The sequence below is a fragment of the Cervus elaphus genome, chromosome 18 (assembly GCF_910594005.1).
Source record: "Cervus elaphus chromosome 18, mCerEla1.1, whole genome shotgun sequence".
Taxonomy (NCBI): domain Eukaryota; kingdom Metazoa; phylum Chordata; class Mammalia; order Artiodactyla; family Cervidae; genus Cervus; species Cervus elaphus.
In genome coordinates this window covers 51523444-51544426 of record NC_057832.1, presented here as the reverse complement: position 1 = coordinate 51544426, position 20983 = coordinate 51523444, and the positions used below count along the sequence as shown (strand labels likewise).

Sequence of the window (20983 nt, the reverse complement as noted above, 5' to 3'; positions counted from 1 at the left end):
TAAAGATCTTTCAAAATAAATTGCTGAAAGCATCTCCTTTATTTTTATGAGAAAGACAGAGCTAGAGGCCTGGTGATTTTGCTGCTCATAATCTCTGGATGTGACATTATAATTCACTATTATTTATTCATAGCACAGTCGAGAACTGGAAGGCAAAAGCATTATCAACACCTCCCAGAAGACTGTAAGAAGGTAGAGTGCCCATGAAAGTCAAAGATAATTTTTTCAGGGAACTTGAATAACTCAAGGAATTCGGAAACAAAGAAGCCATAGGAAGGAAACTGCAGTAGATGAAAAGGGGAATTTTTTTTTCCCTGCCACTTCTCTCATCAAAATGTGGGGCCTAGTTTCCTTCCCCTTTTATCTGGGCTGACGTGTGACTTGATTTTATAACATTGTGCCAGTTCCAGGCTAGGCCTTGAAAGGCTTGACAGCTTTCTCTTTTGGTGTCTTGGAGCCCTTAAGCCACCATATAAACCATTCAGCCACCCCACTAGTCAAGACCACATGGAAAGAGAAATTCTATGCCAGCCCCGAGGAGTCACATCCATCCCAGCAGAGGCATCAGCAGTGAATGAAGTCACCTCACACACCCCAGCCCCAGGGGAGCTCCTGGTGATGGTGGCTGCACAGGAGGCCCAGTGTGAGACGAGCAGATGAGAACTACAGTCCATTCCAGGCAAGAAAGTATTTGTTATTGTTCAGTTTCTCAGTCATGTCTGACTCTTTGTGACTCCATGGACTGCAGCAAGCCAGGCTTCCCTGTCCTTTACTACCTCTTGCAGTTTGCTCAAACTGATGTCCATTGAGTCAGTGATACCATCCAACCATTGCCCTCTTCTTCTCCTGCCTTCAATCTTTCCCAGTATTAGGGTCTTTTCCAATGAGTCAGCTCTTTGTATCAGGTAGCCAAAGTATTGGGACTTAAGCTCCAGCATCCGTCCTTCCAATGAATCAGTTCAGTTCAGTTAAGTCACTCAGTCATGTCTGACTCTGCAACACCATGGACTGTAGCACACCATGCCTCCCCGTCCATTGTCAACTCCCGGAGTTTACCCAAACTTATGTCCATTGAGTCAGTGATGCCATCCAAACATCTCATCCTCTGTTGTCCCCTTCTCCTCCTGCCCTCCATCTTTCCCAGCATCAGGGTCTTTTCAAATGAGTCAGCTCTTCGCATCAGGTGGCCAAAGTATTGGAGTTTCAGCTTTAGCATCAGTCCTTCTGAGGAATACCCAGGACTGATCTCCTTTAGGATGGACTGGTTGGATCTCCTTGCAGACCAAGGGACTCTCAAGAGTCTTCTCCAACACCACAGTTCAAAAGCATCAATTCTTTGGTGCTCAGCTTTCTTTATACTCCAATTTTCACATCTATACATGACTACTGGAAAAAATGTAGTTTTGACTATATGGATTTTTGTTGGCAAAGGGATGTCTCTATTTTTTAATACACTGTCTAGGTTTGTCATAGATATTCTTCCAAGGGAGAAGCAAGCATCTTTTATTTTGATGGCTGCAGTGATTTTTGTAGCCCAAGAATATAAAGTCTGTCACTGTTTCTATTGTTTCCCCATCAATTTGCCATGAAGTGATGGAACTGGATGCCATGATCTTAGTTTTTTGAATGTTGAGTTCTAAGCCAGTTTAATCATGAGCAAATGTTTGATTGTGCTTCTAAAGCACTGAGTTTTTGTATGGTTTGTGATGTGGCACTAGAAAACTAAACAGATACTTCAAATAATAGAAAAAATAATATTGCATTAATTTGCTTCTGGCAATTGACAGGACCATCTATGTGGTTCACATCACCTAAATATGAACACTTGCCTGTGGAGGTGGGTGGTAATGAAGAACGGGCTGATTCACTAGAATGTTTTTATAAGGCAGCAAGTCAATAAGAGAGGCATCTTGGGAAAGACCAACAAGTGTTTGCTCAAAATTCAAAAGGAAGTCTGCCCTAGGCATAAGTTGATTATGAGGTAGGAAAACAAGACAGAAAACACTTCTGAACTGACTCTTAAGCTTTCTCATTCATATAGATTTTTCCCAGGAAATGTTTAATGAACAACTCTAGGATTTTATCAAACTGCTAAGAAGCTAATAATGGTTAGGAAAGGCCAAAGAACGCTGTGGTAGGGTGGGATGGAAAACCACTGGATAACCATGAAGAGGAGATTTATTACCTAAAATGAAAGTGAAAGTAAAGTTGCTCAGTCTTGGCTAACTCTTTGCGACCCCATGGACTGTAGCCTACCAGGCTCCTCCGTCCATGGCATTTTTCAGGCAAGAGTACTGGAGTGGGCTGCCATTTCCTTCTCCAGGGGATCTTCCCAAACCAGGGATCAAACCCGGGTCTCCTGCACTGCAGGCAGATGCTCTACCATCTGAGCACCGAAAGTGAAAGTGAAGTCGCCCAGTAGTGTCTGACTCTTTGCGACCCCGTGGACTGCAGCCTACCAGGCTCCTCCGTCCATGGGATTTTCCAGGCAAGAGTACTGGAGTAGGTTGCCATTGCCTTCTCCGAAGGGGGCCCCTAAAGGTGTAATAGCTGTCACATTGAGAGTCTGGCAGTCATCTGTCCACAGAGCACTCATGGCCCTAGGTTAATCTTTGCTGTTCCCTAGAAAGCAAAAAGGTAGCTAAGATTTCAGAGAATGCAATCATGAGATAGAGTACCTCAGAATGTTAAAATCTCAAAAAATGTGAAATTGCTCATAGTTCAATGCCCTGACCTGACATGAAAGATAAAGATTAATCCGCTTTGTTCTGCTAGCCACCAATTCTATCCCAAAAGTTAGTACCCAGGAATATTCATAAATACTCATTCAAAGCAATTCTGAGCATAGGCTTGTTTGAGAGAGGGTCAGGCTGGGATGGAGAATGTTTACCGAGCTGTACAGTAAGTGGGAAAGGAGACTTCCTGCTACCACTTCTTGTGGTGGTTCTCAGATTTCAGTAGGTATAATAATACAGATTCAAAGACTTGCAGTTCAAGATGATGGACTGAACATACGTAGCTATCCCCTTTAACAAAGACTTTAAAATCTTAAAAGAATTAAAAAGATATGCAAAAAGCAACAAAGGTTTACAACACAGGGAACTACAGTCAATTCAGTTCAGTCACTCAGTTGTGTCCAACTCTTTGCAACCCCATGGACTGCAGCACGCCAGGCTTCCCTGTCCATCACCAACTCCCGGAGTTCCCCCAAACCCATGTCCATTGAGTCGGTAATGCCATCTAACCATCTCATCCTCTGTCGTCCCTTTCTCCTCCTGCCAACAATCTTTCCTAGTATCAGGGTCTTTCCAAATGAGTCAGCTCTTTGCATCAGGGGGCCAAAGTATCGGAGTTTCAGCTTCAGCATCAGTCCTTCCAATGAATATTCAGGACTGATCTCTTTAGGATGGACTGGTTGGATCTCCTTGCAGTCCAAGGGACTCTCAAGAGTCTTCTCCAACACCACAGTTCAAAAGCATCAATTCTTCAGCGCTCAACTTCCTTTAGTGTCTAACTTTCACATCCATACATGACCACTGGAAAAACCATAGCCTTGACTAGACGGACCTTTGTTGACAAAGTAATGTCTCTGCTTTTCAGTATGCTGTCTAGGTTGGTCATAATGGAAAATAATCTCAAAAATAACATGTGTGTGTATGTATCAATGAATCACCCTGCTGTGCACCTGAAACACTGTAAGTCAACTATACTTCAATAAAGTATATATTAACAAAGACTTTGAAATGAATAAACCTACAGCAATGAAGAGAACAGAAGAGGAACCATTGTGACAGAGAGGGGCCCTTATAAAACAAGACAGCTCAAGGGAATTTTAGAATATGGACTGTGGATAAAGACATGATAACTGATGTCTTATGGCTTTGGAAGGTATATTCTAGAGCAGTGGCTGGCAAACTATGGCCCACGAAGCAAAGCCTGCTGCACCTGTATTTGTAAATACAGTCTTATTGGAGCACAGCCATATTCATTTCATGATGACTGAGATCAACAGCTGTGACAGAGACCACCTGGTCCACAAAATCTAAAATATTTACTACTTGACCCTTTATAGAAAGAATGTGCTGCTTTCTGTTCTAGTATGCTTTTGGAGGAAGGAGAAACATAGACAAGGACTCGCAGTTGCTTTGCAGAATCACAGAAAGGCTTGGGATTAGGAAACATCAGATACAAGTGTTGGGTTGGCCAAAAAGTTAGTTTGAGATTTTTCCACATGATGTTGCAGTAAAACCTGAACAATCTTTTTGTACAATTCAGTATATAGACAATCTGCCCTGCTACATCTGCATGGAAAGCTCTTACCATCTACCTCAAGTCGGAGATGAGGTGTCTCCAAAAAAAAAAAAAAGGAATATTTAATGGACTTTCTATTCCACTCCTGCCTAAGAGCCTCAGGTAAAATGTGACCAGTCTTCAAACCCTGTCACTGATGCAGAACTCCCAAGCAACCTGTCCAGTGTTTAACTTTTAAATACAGACAATCGAAGATTGCAAGACATATGAGCACTGTGCTGGTGTAAAATGAGTATCCATGACAAAAGAAGATATGGATACAGAGAACAGTGGACTCTGCTTGAAGTGAAGTGAAGTGAAGCGAAAGTTGCTTCCGACTCTTTGCAACTCCATGGACTGTAGCCTGTCAGGCTCCTCTGTCCATGGAATTCTCCAGGCAAGAATATTGGAGTGGATTGTCATTTCCTACTCCAGGGGATTGTCCCAACCCAGAGATCAAACACAGGTCTCCTGCATTGCAGGCATATTCTTTACTATCTGAGCTACCAGGGAAGCCTGAACTCTGCTTGGGAAAGACATAATAGAAAGAAGCCAGCCCAGAGAGGAGTAGAAGGACAAATGATGCCCAGAAAAATGAGGACCCTTTAAGAACCTAATATGTTTGTGCTTTGAGGGAAAAAGTGGTGGTTTAGTTGCTAAGTCATGTTTGACTCTTGAACCCCATGAACTGTAGTCTCTCAGGCTCCTCTGTCCATTGGATTTCCCAGGCAAGAATACTGGAATGCGTTGCCATTTCCTTCTTCAGGGGATTTTCCCAACCCAGGGATCGAACCCACATCTCCTGCATTGCATGCAGATTCTTAACCGCTGAGCCACCAGGGAAGCCAGAGGGGAAAGCATCATTTTAAGAAAGATAGTGCCAAAAAAAAAAAGAATAAAGAAAGAAAGACAAAGTAAAACTCCACAAAGCCATTTACAGGGAAAAAAATGTATTAATGATATACCACCACTGGGGTCAGCAAATAAGTTTACAGAGCCATGATAATGCAAAACTTGTACAAATATTACCGAAAGTAGTTGTAAAACTCAGTTGGGAAACTGGAGGAGAACAGGTGAGGGATACAGGAGTTAAAGCTTCATCTCTTTCTAAAAGAAAGAGCTGTTAAATTGAGATAACAGGGACAGGACACAAGAGATTTTTATGTATTATAAATATTTCAATTTTTTTTAAATCATGTGCGTGTATTGCTTTTACAAGTTTTAAAATTACATAAATATACATTCCCAACACTACTTCCAGAACCTTGGAATCAGCAGGTCTGGGGGCACAGGAAGCTACATCTTTAAAATGCTCCCCAAGTGATTTGGACAAAGTTAATCTTGTGCCCCTTTTAGAAAAGCCAGTAAAGAGGTAGCAACCAGTAAAAGCAATAACTTCAATCCACTCAAATGGAGAAATGCCAGGAGCCAGACAATGTCAGAATGTTGGTCTCCTGGACAGTTTCTTGCTATTTTACTAACTAAATGGGTAATTATTAAGAGATGGTGGGGGGAAAAAAAACCACTAATGGGCTGTGAGTGATCTCATAATTCAACCCATCTATAGAAGAACTTCATGGATAGGTCAACTTTCCTTCCTCCTATATTTGTTGAAAACCACAAGCCTTGATTCAAAACTTAGCCTGGGGGAAAACACGAAGGATCATGTAATGAGGGAAGCTTTTTAATGGGTGGATGTTAGATAAGTCTCTTTTAGACTCTGCAGTTCCTATATAAGCCTTGCTACATGAATCTTGAGTTTTAAAATAATTTAAAGAATGTTCTCAGGATCTCTGGTGCCTACACATGATTGCTGGGATATGTTGAATCCTTAATAATCAGAAGTGGGATGATTTCTGGGCACTACAGTAATTTCTTCTAAGAAAACGTCTTCTGTAAAATTATAGGACCATTAGGGATTGGCTCAATTAGTTGCTAAGAAGCAGCCGGGGGCACAGTATCCTTCTTTATCCTGTCTCCATTGCTTCCTAGAATCAGTGTTGACTGAGAGAGAAAGAATTCCCACCCTACCCTTGTTTCTGTAGTGCAGGACCATAAGTCAACTTTAGTAGAATAGATTTTTCTTCGTGTCCAAACAGACTATTAACATCTCTTTGCTTAAACTAGAGATAATCTAGAGCTAGAAAAGCTAATTAAAATATTTTCATGCTTGTTTCAATGTCAAATGAAATTGCTCACTTTTAAAATACGAATGATTTATTGTTTATATCTGTGGTGTCTATTTTTGTTGATTCTTGAGGTTCATTTATAGATGAAATCATTACAAAAAAGACATTAATTTTGTCCCTAACACATACATGTGTTTTAAATTTTATCCAGAAACTGGAAAAGTTGTTTGTTTTTGCTTTAATGGCAAATTATTGGGCTTCCTTGGTGGTTTGATAGTAAAGAATCTGCCTGCCAATGCAGGAGGTGACTGGGTTGAGAAGATCCCCTAGAGGTAGAAATGGCAACCCACTCAAGTATTCTTGCCTGAAAATTCCATGGGCAGAAGAGCCTGGTGGGCTACAGTCCATGGGATTGCAAAAAGAGTTTGGACATGACTTAGCGACTAAACAAACAAACAAACAAACAAAAACTCACAAAAATTAGTCCAATTAGCATCAACTGGGCTATACCGGAAAAGTGAAATTCAGAAAATTCAAATTTCACCTTTAAATTTCTGAAGTGTTCCCATGCATCCATCCATCCATCCACCCAACCAACCAGCCAACAAGTATTTATTAAGTGCCTGTTATTTGCTTGGCACCGTTTTAGGTTCTAGGAATATACAAGTAAAGAAAACATCAATCACAGAGTAAATCTTGACACCTAATTGGTTAAACCTTATATGAGAAAACTTTTATATATAGATATTCATGCATTTACATGTTTTTGTTTGAGGATATCTGACCATACACTATTCTCTAATGTTTGCTACAAGCCTAAATAATTCATCATTACCATTAATTCATCAATTCATAATTCAAATGATTATGATGATTTTTTTACTCGATACTTCTCACACTCGATACCACTGAAGGTGAAATATTAACCTACGCTGAGATGGCATATAAATCTTTTCCTAGGTATGCTTCACTACTGTGCTTTTGCACATTGTTATTTTCTTCTTCCTATGGTTCTCTTTACTTGTTCACCTAGCAAATGTTTATTCAACACTCAAAACTCTCTCAGACAGCATCTTCTGTGAGGCCATCCCTAAGCCCTTCACAATGAATCAAACCCACCTTCCTCTGTACTCATTCTGAACTTTGTACATATTTTTGTTTGCACTGTTATAGATATTCACTAACAAATCACTCATTATGTCTATACTATAAACTTCTTAAGGGTAGAAACATTTGTATCCTCATTTTTGCATCCCAAATAATTATCAGAATGCCTGTCACATATGGGTATTCACTATTTGCTCAACTGAACAGCCATTCCCTCTACTGTAATTTATGGAATTTTAAAATCCTACTACAATTAAAAGTGAACACAATATTTTTGACTAATAAGCAGTAGATTTCAATATTATTCTCTGATGAGAGAAATTATCACCCCTAAAAAGCCTAATAAAATTATTTAGTTAGAAACACACTTAAGAAAGATCAGTTGTGTCCTCCCTTGACTCTCTGACTTAGTGCCAACACCATGGTTATTACAGACTCATCCTATTAACACTGTGTTACAATTACTTGTTTATTTATGTAAAACTCCTCCTAGATGCAAACTCCTCAAGAGCCTGGCTATTGTCATATCCATCTTTGTAGTCCTGGTGGACAGTGATGACTGTGAAAAGCCAGAGCTTAACAAGTGTTTGTTGAATGAATAAAGAGAAGAATAAATAGGAGATAGTGAATAGAATGAAATCCTAGGTTCTTCTCTTCTTATTAGGACCTGTTCAGCGATTATCCTAAAAGAAGAAAATCAGCTAAATTCTAAATAAAATCTTTGACTTTGTTGTTGAGTAGGCTAACTGAGACTGTAGGGGCATGGCAAGCTAGGAAAATAAATGAAAAGAGAAAAGGCGCTATTATGCATGCCGTTTAATTTTGCATTTTTATTTATTTACTTATTTTTGCTGAGTGGCATGTGGGGTCTTATTTCCTTGACCAGCGATTGAGCCTGTGCTACCTGCAATAGGAGAGCAGAGCGCTAACCACTGGACTGCCAGGGACTTCCCTTGGTCTTTTAAGTTTACACTGAAAGAAGCTTTTTTCTATTTCTGAAACATGGAATAATGGATTGGGTGAGAGAAAAAAGTAACTGGGTCCTTTATAATGAAATGAGTTTGTTACTTCACCAAGGAAGCAAAAGACTTATTTTGTGCTAAGTTCTTATGCTAAGAACTATCAAACACTAATATGGAAAACTGAAAAGTAAAAGTGAAAGTGAAGTCACTCAGTCATGTCTGACTCTTTGTGACCCCATGGACTGTATACTACCAGGCTCCTCTGTCCATGAGATTCTCCAGGCAAGGGTACTGGAGTGGGCTGCCAACTGAAGGTGACTCAAAAGAAGTGGAAAAATATCCCATGTTCTTATATTGGAATAATTAATACTGTTAAAATCATACTTCCCAAAGCAATCTACAGATTTAATCTGATCTCTATCAAATTACTTATGACATTTTTCAAAGAACTAGAATAAATAATTCTAAAGTTCATATGGAACCATAAAAGATCCAGAATAGCCAAAGCAGTTCTGAAGAAAAAGAAGCAGCAGGAGCATAGTGCTTCCAGATTTTAGACAATAGTACAAAGCTACAGTATTCAAAAATGGTATGGTACTGGCACCAAAAAACACAGATTAAAGGAATACAACAGAGAGCGCCAAAATAAACCCACACATCTATAGTCAATTAGTCTTCAACAAAGGAGGCAAGAACATACAGTGGAGAAAAGTCTCTTCAGCAAGTGGTGTTAGAAAAGTTGAACAGCCACATGTAAATCAAAGATGTTGGAACATAACTTTCTCACCATGCACAAAAATAAACTCAAAATGGCTTAAAGACTTAAATATAAAACATGACACCATTAAACGCCTAGAGGAGTACATAGGCAAACATTCTCTGACATAAATTGTACCACTGTTTTCTTAGGTCAGTCTCCCAAGACGATAGAAATAAAAACAAAATAAACAAATGAGCCTAATCAAACTTATAAGCTTTTATATAGCAAAAGGGTGAAATAAAACATGAACAAAACAAAAAGAAATCCTAAGGAATGGGAGAAAGTGTCTGCAAACTATATGACAGATATGGGCTTTTTTCCAAAATATATAAGCAACTCATACAGCTCAGTAACAGCAATAATGAAACAACCCAATGAAAAATGGGCAGAAGACCTAAATAGACATTTCTCCAAATAAGAAGCAAAGATGGCCAATAGGCACATGAAAAGATGCTCAACATTGCTAATTATTAGAGAAATGCAAATCAAAACTATAACGGGTACCACCTCATATGGGTCAGAATAGCTATCATCAAAGTCTACAAATAAATGCTGGAGAGGATGTGGAGAAAAGGGAACTGTCCTACACTCTTGGTAGGAATATAAGTTGGTGCAGCCACTGGAAAAGAGTACATAGTTTCCTCAGAAAGCTAAATATAGAATTCCCATATGATCCAACAACCCTACTCTTGGGCATATAAGCAAACAAAACTAATTCAAAAAGACACACGAACCCCTATGTTCATAGTAACCTATTCACAATAGCCAAGATATGGAAACAGCCTAAACATCCACCAGCAGAGGAATGGATAAAGAAGATGTGGTACAGATATCCAATGGAACACTGCTAAGCCATAAAAAGAACAAAATAATGCCATTTGTAGCAACATGCATCCAACTAGAGATTTCATCTAAGTGAAGTAAGTCAGAAAGACCAACACCATATGATATCACTTATTTGTGGAATCTAAAATATGACACAAATGAACTTATCTATGAAATGGAAACAGAATCAGGGACATACAGAACAGATGTAGTGGTTTCCCAGGGGGAAGTGGCTGAAGGAGGGGTGAAGAGTGAGGTTGGGGTTAGCAGATGTTAGTTTTTATATATAGGATGGATAAACAACAAGCACAGAGAAATATATTTAATATCCTATGATAAACCATAATGGAAAATAATATAAAAAATAATGTATAACTGAATCATTTTACAGCAGAAATTAACACAAAATTGTAAGTCAACTATACTTCAATAAAAATATTGATCAAAAAAAGAGAAATGAGTTTCTTAAATATTTCACTGAAGTTCAGAAGCACTGGGGATCATTTTCCCTCTACTAAGATGGTTATTAACTCCATTATTTCCTCATATTCTAGTTGAAAATGACAGAATGCTTTTTAACTGAGTCTTTTGATGTTTCTCTATGATTTGGGGGCAACATGAAGGTGTGACTGTTTAGTAAAATCTCACTAGAGGAGCAGCAGAGTTGGACATTCTCTAACTTACTCTTAGAAAAGTATGTACACATGATTTTCACAATAATAGCATTTGATAAATGTGATGAGTTTTGAAACTTTACTCAAATTTAAGAAAATGTAACATCTATCAAATACCTTCCTCACTAGTGAGTGGCAGTGACAAATATACTCAGGAGGTGAACCTGAAAAGATGTTATTTCCATAGGAACCATTTAATAAATAGTCATCTTTGAAATTAAAAATATCAGATGAAGACCTCAATTTTATGTTGTCTCTTCGTATACAAACCACTTTAAAATCCACAGAATTGCAATCAATAAATATATAGAGAATACAAATGGTATAACTTTTCCTCAGAAGTAATTCTTTAATTTATCTAAGACCCATGGACTTCAGTAAGTAAATACCATAAATTATATCAATGGTGAGTAAAGTGTGAAATGGTAAAACATAGTTACTGCATTTTGTAATTTTCTAAGACATTTGAAAAGACCCTGATGCTGGGAAAGATTGAGGGCAGGAGGAGAAGGGGGTGACAGAGGATGAGATGGTTCGATTGCATCACTGATTCAATGGACATGAGTTTGGGTGAACTCTGGGAGCTGGTGATGGACAGGGAGGTCTGGCGTGCTGCAGTTCATGGGGTATCAAACAGCAGGACATGACTGAGTGACTGGACTGAACTGAAGACATTTCAAAAACAATATTCCAAAATTCTTGAATCAATATTTTAAATATACAAGATCAAATTTGATTTCTTCTCCATTTTCCAGATAAGGAAAGTAGTATTCATAAATTATGGGACTAATTCCAGGTCATGGACCAAGTAGGAGAATTTAAAAATCAGACTGCAAAATCAAACTTAGTTCATTATGATTTTTTCTACCTCTGTGCACCTTTCATATTTCCTTGCCCTTAACAATTAGACTCTGCATTTCCATGTTAAATGAATTTTAATCATAACTTGATAGACATCCAAGGACATGCATATGAAAATTAATGCATAAGGACTAGAGAAAAAACTTATGTATTAAAATACTGTATGGGAATATATAAAGATGAATACCATTAATAGTTTTTTTCTATGAGATAAGCAAGCGTATTTAAATAACTAATCTGGGCAATTTAGTCTGAGAATACTATAGATTAACACAGATTTTTAAAACATCAATAGCTTTTTATAAGCTAGAAAAGTATGAAATGTTAATCAAATTCCTAAGAAGGGACTCCAGAAATAAATTAGAAAAGTGTCAATCTCCAGGGTTCACTGAATCCAGCAAATAGAGGGGCAGTCAGAAAAAGGAGACAAAAATGATATTTAGAGTTCCAAACTACTTCAACTTGATGTTATTAAATTCAGGGGAGACGTGATTTGTGGTTTCCCTTCAGTGAAGTGACCTTTGACTTTCAAATTACAAACACACAAAAAAGTTTCTCACATTTGTCTTAGAAAAGACATTGCAAAACAATTTTCTAAAGTGTTAAAGGACTTACCTGTTTCCATTTTCCCATCTTGTGCTGCAGGCCCGTCGGGAATCACACTTTTCACCTGCAGAAACTCATCAGGCTCGTCTCCACCAATGATGGTAAATCCAAACCCCATGTTGCTCTTTTTGAGTGTGGTGCTGAGAAACGTTCCCTTCAACTGGGAGGCATCCCGGGTAAAGAGCGGCTTTTCTACTGGCCGGTGAAGGTTAAAAGAGAAAGGGCAGGGCGGTTAAGGCACGTTCTCACATGGCCAGTGAAGGTTAAAACAGGAAGAGCATGCGGTTAAGGCACGTTCTCACACGGTGAAAATCAGCCACTGAACAGCAACCCCAGGAGCAACTGTGGGCTAATTACGGTAAACGCAAGCAGGTGTGACTGTGAGCGCACACCTCTGAGCACCTGCCACAAACACAGAGCCGGCCCGGGAGTGCGGGAAAACGTGACAGAGCTTCTGGGGTTAGACAGTTTGTCAAGGCAGTGCGTCTACTCACTAAACTCACTTTCTTATGCTTAAAAAGGGCTGAGCAGACAAAGATAAAGCCTCACATCATCCAGACACATGTGGATCCATTCCTCTTGTTCTGAAAGGGTCCAGGTAGGAGGTTTGTGTCAGAAGCTGGGCCTGCCCAAAAGGGAGAGGACTAGAGAGCCAGAATGGACTATTTTGTCTAACAAAAACTAGGAGCACTAGAATGTCAGCACCTCCTCAAATGTCTAAATTAATTAGAAAGAATGCCTAGATGTGGGACTGAGTTAGCATTTGCTTATAAGATACTATGAAGATAACCAGATAAATCTGTTTCTTACTGACCTGATAGTAATTAGTATACTCTAAAATGTGAGCAAGTGGCAAGTCAGTATCTCTAAATATAATCATGAATGTAAAAGTAACACAGTAGCAATATATTGACACATTCAAATTATATACCCAAATAATCTGAATAGATCTTGAACCCACTCATATAGGTTTAACTAGTAATTTGGTTTCCAGCTATGATCTGTAATAAGTATGAGTGAGTGAAAGTCACTCAGTCATGTTTGACTCTTTGTGACCCCATGGACTATACAGTCCATGGAATTCTCCAGGCCAGAATACTGGAGTGGGTAGTCTTTCCCTTCTCTGTGAGATCTTCCCAACCTATATATTTCAAATGCTTTAAAAATAATAGTCATGCTATTAATGGTCATGCTTTAAATGCTATACAGTCAAGTATATTTATATATATTTATTTTTAGTTGTTCCATTTTGAGTAACATGATTTAATATTTATGAGAACCAGACTGTACCTGGTGACTAAGTTTAAGTATTCTGTTATTGCTCCATTTTGGGTGATATGTAATGGATAAACTATAAAGTAATGAGGGCCATATATTGGGATTTTACATTGTTTTGTTGTGGCTTAATCCTTAAGCCATATCTGACTCTTTTGTAACCCCATTGATGGTAGCCCGCCAGGCTCCTTTGTTTAGGGGATTTCCCAGGCAAGAATACTGCACTGGGTTGCCATTTCCTTCTCCGGGTCATCTTCACCACCCAGGGATCGGACCCTCATCTCCTGCATTGGCAGGGGGGTTGTTTACCGCTGAGCCATCAGAGAAGCCCTTACATTGTTTGCATATCACCCGTATCTTTATGAAAAAGAGGGCTTCTTTAAAATATAAATGCCACCTATGTTTCCTTTATGAAAATAAAGTTTACACTTTGGAGAGAAGTTCCGTGTGAGACTTTTACATTCATCTTGATGGTCCTGCAGTGAAAGCGTGTGAATTCATCCGCAGGCATAACTAGGCCTCCCAACTACCAGTGCCTCCCTTGTGCTTTCACGTGAAAGAGCTCACTAAGACGTGAGAAGCGTGTGCAGCATCTCATCCCCGCACGTGGATCCAGGGTGAGTTCAGGTGCAGCAAGCGGCCCAGGACATACCGATGCGCCAGGGCCTCCCGGGGACGGGGCTCCCGTAGTAAGGCAGGTCACTCACGCTGCGGGACCGCTCCCGGGCGGCGAGGGGGCGGGCGGGTTTGGGCCTAGGTACTGTCGATGAGGAGCTGTCTACTGTCACAAAGGAGAACAAGCCTCATTCTCGTGCTTGGTCATGTGAGGGCAGACTTATGAGTCTCTATGAATCTCTGCAGTTTCCGGTATCACTGTCACACCCATTCATCTGCACCTGGCAACCTGCTATAAATTCCTCTGCAGGGCTGCCCCAGTGTTAACTTCCCTCCTGATTGCTAAGTACATGCTTTTAGAGCCAGAGCAAACACCCAGCTAAAGCTAACTAAGCGGTTTGGGGAGAGCAAATCAATTATATGAAAGGGCTGGAGCTAAAGGCATATTTGGAAGAGCAGGCGATTTGAGAGACAGTCTTTCCCTTTGAAACACTCAGCGTTGACAGGTACTAACCTCGGAAACCTGGGGCCTGCAGGGGCTTTGCTCCAAGTTCTGTGTGGGGCATGTTATGCTGCTGTAGCTTCCTTTTTGCTTCCAGGACAGGGTTTTCAAACTGTGTTCTTCTATTTATGTGGCTGAAAAATAAAATTTCAAATTAGAGTAATAATGGGGCAAAGTCATTTAAGAGAACAGATGGATGGCTCTACAGAATGCAGCTGAGTACAAGATACCTTACATGGTTATAGTTGAAGCCCCACCAGGCAGAGAGTCAGGCCTCTGCTGGGGCGGCTTGTGTACAATGCATGTTTCTGTGACAAGAGAGTTCTCAGTAGCTCTTTCATAAAGTATTGTATTTAAATTATGCATGATTCAGCCAAAAGAGCTAGGATATGCACTTACTTTCTGGTCTACTGTGTTGATTTGAGATGAGTTTGGTGCACTTAAATATGTGGCCAACAAATGAAATTTATACCAAATGGTGCTGAAGAAAAAAGGGTTATCTAAACTTTGTAAAATTCAACAAGATAAGTAAAAGGGCAATTCACTGATTGTCTTACTCTTATAGCAACTAAAGTCTACACATTTTAGAAATTGGCGGACCTGTATGAAAGGTCTCCCCTCGAATATGGGGAGAAAGATCCCTAACGATATATATGTGTGGAATTTATGTTAACAACATTAACTTGTAGAATACCTTTAGGATGACTGATGTTGAGAGATCAATCAAAAGGAGAGTATTTACAGTCTTCCTAGTGAGACAATAAACTTCCAGATATCAGATACAGAGTATCTTTAAGCAAGTATGGATCAGCTAAACTAAGGGCTTAGACTTTAAGAATTCCTTATAGTATCCTTAGAGTATGATCCATATTTGTATAAAATTTAAAGTTCTTTATCCATAGAAAGGGTGGGAACCACAACTCTGCCTAGTAATACATATGTAACTATTTTTTCTGCATATGCCTCACCAGAGGATTGTCATGTACACTGATTTTGGTTCTTTGTACAAAAAAACTAGCATTATGGTATGAGAGTATGAAGAGGAGAGGGCTTAGAAGAGGAATGAACAATTAGTACTTAAGGGACTTCCCTGGTAGCTCAGATGGTAAAGAGCCTGCCTGCAATGTGAGAGACCCAGGTTCGATCCCTGAGTCAGGAAGATCCCCTGGAGAAGGAAATGGCAACCCACTCCAGTATTCTTGTCTGGAATATCCCATGGACAGAGGAGCCTGGCAGGCTACAGTCCACGAGGTCGTGAAGAGTCAGACATGACTGAGCGACTTTCACTTTCTGTGCCAGGTACCTTATATAAATTTTCTCAGTCAAGTCTCATGACAATAGTCTAGAATTCTAATTATCCCCATTCTAAAGGTGATGAGACTGACCCACAGAGACTGAATGACTTGCTCTAAATCACATTCCTAGAAGTGAACAGGCTGGTACTTGCAACATGTCTCCAAAAAGGCATCTTTTCCCTACATACCTTCTCTTTCTCAATGTATGATTTCACACTGAGAAGTGCACACATCATGTGCACACACACTCCTCTCATCTTAGGTCTATAAATATTCATAAAACAAAAGGAGGTAAGAGAAACCAAATCTTAACCACCAATTTTCTGTTAATATGAGTAAGATAATTCCTGTTGTTAAGAACTAAAGAGCCTCTTGATGAAAGTGAAAGAGGAGAGTGAAAATTTTGGCTTAAAGCTCAACATTCAGTAAACTAAGATCATGGCATCTGGTCCCATCACTTCATGGGAAATAAATGGAGAAACAGTGGAAACAGTGGCAGATTTTATTTTTTTGGGCTCCAAAATCACTGCAGATGGTGACTGCAGCCATGAAATTAAAAGATGCTTATTCCTTGGAAGGAAAGTTATGACCAACCTAGACAGCATATTAAAAAGAAGAGACATTACTTTGCTAACAAAGGTCCATCTAGTCAAGGCTATGGTTTTTCCAGTGGTCATGTATGGATGTGAGAGTTGGACTATAAAGAAAGCTGAGTGCTGAAGAATTGATGCTTTTGAACTGTGGTTTGGAGAAGACTCTTCAGAGTCCCTTGAACTGCAGGGAGAATCAACCAGTCCATCCTGGAGGAAGTCAGTCCTGAACATTCATTGGAAGGACTGATGTTGAAGCTGAAACTCCAATCCTTTGGCCACCTGATGCCAAGAGCTAACTCATTGGAAAAGACCCTGATGCTGGGAAAGATTGAAGGCAGGAGGAGAAGGGGAAGACAGAGGATGAGATGGTTGGATGGCATCACCGACTCGATGGACATGAGTTTGAGTAAACTCCGGGAGTTGGTGATGGACAGGGAGGCCTGGTGTTCTGCAGTCCATGAGGTTGCAAAGAGTTGGACACGACTGAGCGACTGAACTGAATTGAATTCCTGTTGAGGCAGAAAAGCGATTGCCAGAAACCTGCCAAGATGACTGCAGTATCTAAGTACTTGCTCACAAGAGCTGGGGCAGGGGAGCTGCTGCCACACAGGCTCTGGGGTCAGGGTGTCCTGGATTCAAAATCCAGCTCTGCTGCTTGATTAGCTGTTTGACCCTGCACAAATTATTAAGCCTGAAACGTTAGCATCTTCCATCTCTCACATGGGCAGAATACTGCCTCCCCACCCCCCCCCCCCCACCAGGATTGTAAGCAAAAGGTGCAAGGTGATGCAGCCAAAGGGGAAGGTACAGAGATGAGTAAGGGCAGAGTTGGAAATAATATTTCTGATGTAATAGGAAGATTTCAATTTGAATCAGCAGACTTCCCTCATAGATCAGTTAGTAAAGAATCTGCCTGCAATGTAGGAGACCCTAGTTCTATTCCTGGGTTGAGAAGACCTGCTGGAGAAGGGAACAGCTACACACTCCAGTATTCTTGGACTTCCCTTGAGGCTCACTTGGTAAAGAATCCGCCTACAATGCAGGGGACCTGAGTTTGATCCCTGGGTTGGGAAGATCCCCTGGAAAAGGGAAAGGCTACCCACTCCAGTATTCTGGCCTGGAGACTTGCATGGACTGTATAGTCCATGGGGTCACAAAGAGTCAGACACAACTGAGTGACTTTTACTTTCACTGGAATCAGCAATACCCTATCAAGCCTCTCCTCTCTTCCTGTGAGACTTAGATTATCAGTGGTGAAGCAGTTTAAGCAAGAGAGCCTGGGTTTGAGGTAGCATCTGAGGCAAATTACTAAGTTCTCAGACCATCCATATCCTCATCTGCAAAATGGGGACATTAATATCTACTTCTTGGGGTTGTGGTGAAGATATGAGAAGTAATATTTGCAAAGTACAGATATACAGGGAGAACCCCACAATTATAAAGTACAGTTGTTTATTCTTAAAGGTATCAGTTCAGTTCAGTTCAGTTGCTCAGTCGTGTCTGACTCTTTGCGACCCCATGAATCGCAGCATGCCAGGCCTCCCTGTCCATCACCAGCTCCCGGAGTTTACTCAAACCCATGTCCATCGAGTCGGTGATGCCATCCAGCCATCTCATCCTCTGTTGTCCCCTTCTCCTCCTGCCTCCAATCCCTCCCAGCATCAGGGTCTTTTCCAGTGAGTCAACTCTTTGTATCAGGTGGCCAAAGGATTGGAGTTTCAGCTTCAACATCAGTCCCTCCAATGAACACCCAGGACTGACCTCCTTTAGGATGGACAGGTTGGATCTCCTTGCAGTCCAAGGGACTCTCAAGAGTCTTCTCCAACACCACAGTTCAAAAGCATCAATTCTTCGGTGCTCAGCTTTCTTCACAGTCCAACTCTCACATCCATACATGATCATTGGAAAAATCATAGGCTTGACTAGATGGACCTTTGTTGGCAAAGTAATGTCTCTGCTTTATGATATGCTCTCTAGGTTGGTCATAACTTTCCTTCCAACTTTCCTCTTCAAGGTATAGTTATTCCCTGTTACTCTTACTATATTTGTAAGTGCAATTGCTGTTGTTATCATTATTTCTACAATGCTTTTCCCATCTGTCCCATAACTCTTTCTCCACCCTCACCCAGCAACATTCCAAACCTGTTTTATGCTCCTCCCTTTGGTTAGCACATAAAACCTTCAACAAACTTCTGTCATCAGTTTATTTATTTTCTTATACATTGACTCATTTTTGAGAGGATTTGTTCTTTTTAAAGAACAACAAGGAGAAGTAAACAGAATCAATGGAGAAGTTAGTTGAGTCTAGGTGGAAGATCAACAGACAAAGTTAATAATATAGGATCGTATTGTTTACTAGAGTTATGCTGAAAATTAGTATTGAGCTTTCAAGATGCTAATGCAGCAGGAAAAAGAAACAGGTTATGTTCTTTGGAATATTTAAGATAAACTCAAGATGGTGGTTCTAAAGGACATAGTATTCCTGTTATTCAGGCTCATGAGACCATTCTTTCTGGATCTTGGATAAAGATATTTTTGTGATGTAGTGTACAACATCTTACATGATAATGTCACAATAATTAACCTAACAACCCGATCATACTGTGTTTTCATGATTGATTTTAATATTTCTTTCCTTCTCGATATTGTACATACCTGTGTATAGGGTCCACAGGTTATTCAACTTTGTATACTAAGCACTGGACACAGAGATAACGTATATATATATTTTGTTGTTAAGTGTTGAGTATGTGTTTTAAAACTTTTGTCTGCAAATATATGTTATTAATTTTGAGAAACTAGAAACAGTTCTGAGGTGTCCCAAAGTTACCATTTTTCTTCCTTTTCCCAACTATTCTGTTCCTGTTTCTCTAGGTCATTATTCATCATGTACATAACTTTATCCTTAGACAATACATTACAAGAGCTTTCCGGGGTAGTTTTACTACACAATTGGATTCCTCCAACCTGCCACATGCTTGTAATTACTTCCTTAGAAAAGTCAATGTGCAGCCACTTGCTTTATGGAAAGTATGTTGAAAAGATTCCATTCACCATTAAACTGAAGTTCTACATTTCACAGAGAATGAAAAATACCAATGAACTCATCTAGAATGACTTGTACCTGACAAATAGTGGAAGCTGGGGATGGCTTTAGTGTCCTGAGCTAATTGCTACAGAACATTTACATTGTCACAAATAGAGTCATTCATTTAAAATTTAAAATGCTCCCAAGCTTTAAAAGACCTATCACAAAGAAATATGATCATCGCTGAGTAAGGAAGCCTTGTCTTCCTTCTGCTTCCAGTATGAATAGCTTCTAGCCCTTTTAGCAAGGATTTGGGGGCCTTACAATGTGTAAAAGGATGTGAATGACATATGCCATCCTCCTCTTCATTTTTTTAAAGACTGTGTGAGGGAATTATTAGCCAGCTCATCCAGCTCTGTACAGGACAGGAACTATCCTGTCAAAAATTCTTATTTTTGATAGGAAACTATCAAAAATTCTTATTCTTATATCTAGTCTATTATTTCATTTTAGTAATAGAATTTTTAGGTGTTAAGAGCTAAGGGGATAAGAGACGTATTCTGAGGAGGGTAGATCCCAACAGCCCATTTCAGAAATGAAAGACTACTGATATGAGATCCTTCCACACGGGAATGGCAAAAGGATATTCAAGGATGCCCTTCCATCACCTGTTCTCTTTGCCAGTATAGTCACTCATTTGCAGCTTACCTCTCCCACCCTCTTTCATTACGACATGGAAACATAAGTTTGCATGTGGCAGTACTTTGTAGTTCTGGATGAACCTGAATAACTTAAAAAAAAAAAAAAAAAACCAGAGAGAATTCAGGCACACCCTAACTCAATGGAGTCACAATCTCCAAATGGTGTATACGGCTTGACATTAAAAGAAAAAAAGGCTTTCCAGATCACTCTCTTATGCAGCTAGGGTTGCAATCCCCAGAGATGGAAGCTGCAAAGGTGTACAAAGGTGTCCTTTATTCAACTAGAAGTTTCTTTTCTGTACTCGGCCTTGGGGAGTATTAACAAATGTTCTTTCGCTCAAGAAGAGAGGACACACGCAAATGAAAGTTTCAGACATGCACAGAGGGAAGGAAATATTTATGGCGGATTGGATGACATGCTGCCAAAGGTAGTCCCAGGTCGGAGTCCTGTTTGACCGCCACGTCCTTCACTGTGGGGAGGAAATGGAGGAAACAAGGGGAATGCCTCATGTCCTGAGCCCATCAGTACACACAGGACAGGTCTGCTGGGCGATGAAGGCTGTGGTCTGACCCTCACTAACAGTGCTCCATCCATAGTCCAACCTGTTCACTCCCCATCTTGCTTCTCCTGGGTTTGTGGAGAGGGACATTTTTAGCACGTAGTCACTAATAACACTTTTTGCACCCACTGGCCACTCTCACATCGTCTTGACTTCGGTTGACAGTTTATAAATAGATCGTTGGGTCAACGTGAGAGAGG

The 20983-nt window shown here is 40.0% G+C and overlaps 1 protein-coding gene across 6 annotated transcripts in view; it reads right to left on the bottom strand.

The window, feature by feature from the left end:
- MAGI2 (membrane associated guanylate kinase, WW and PDZ domain containing 2) overlaps window positions 1-20983 on the bottom strand; it is a 1438402-nt gene that overhangs the window by 314705 nt on the left and 1102714 nt on the right. For 4 of the 6 annotated variants that reach the window (XM_043871630.1, XM_043871631.1, XM_043871628.1 and 1 more), the window contains exons 8-9: window positions 14619-14740; window positions 12224-12406 (exon numbers count right to left, since the gene is read on the bottom strand). In XM_043871630.1, coding sequence (XP_043727565.1) covers window positions 12224-12406; window positions 14619-14740 — 305 coding nt within the window. Of the gene's footprint in view, window positions 1-12223; window positions 12410-14141; window positions 14271-14618; window positions 14741-20983 lie in introns of all 6 variants that reach the window. The other 2 variants (XM_043871626.1, XM_043871627.1) reach the window with 2 other exon arrangements.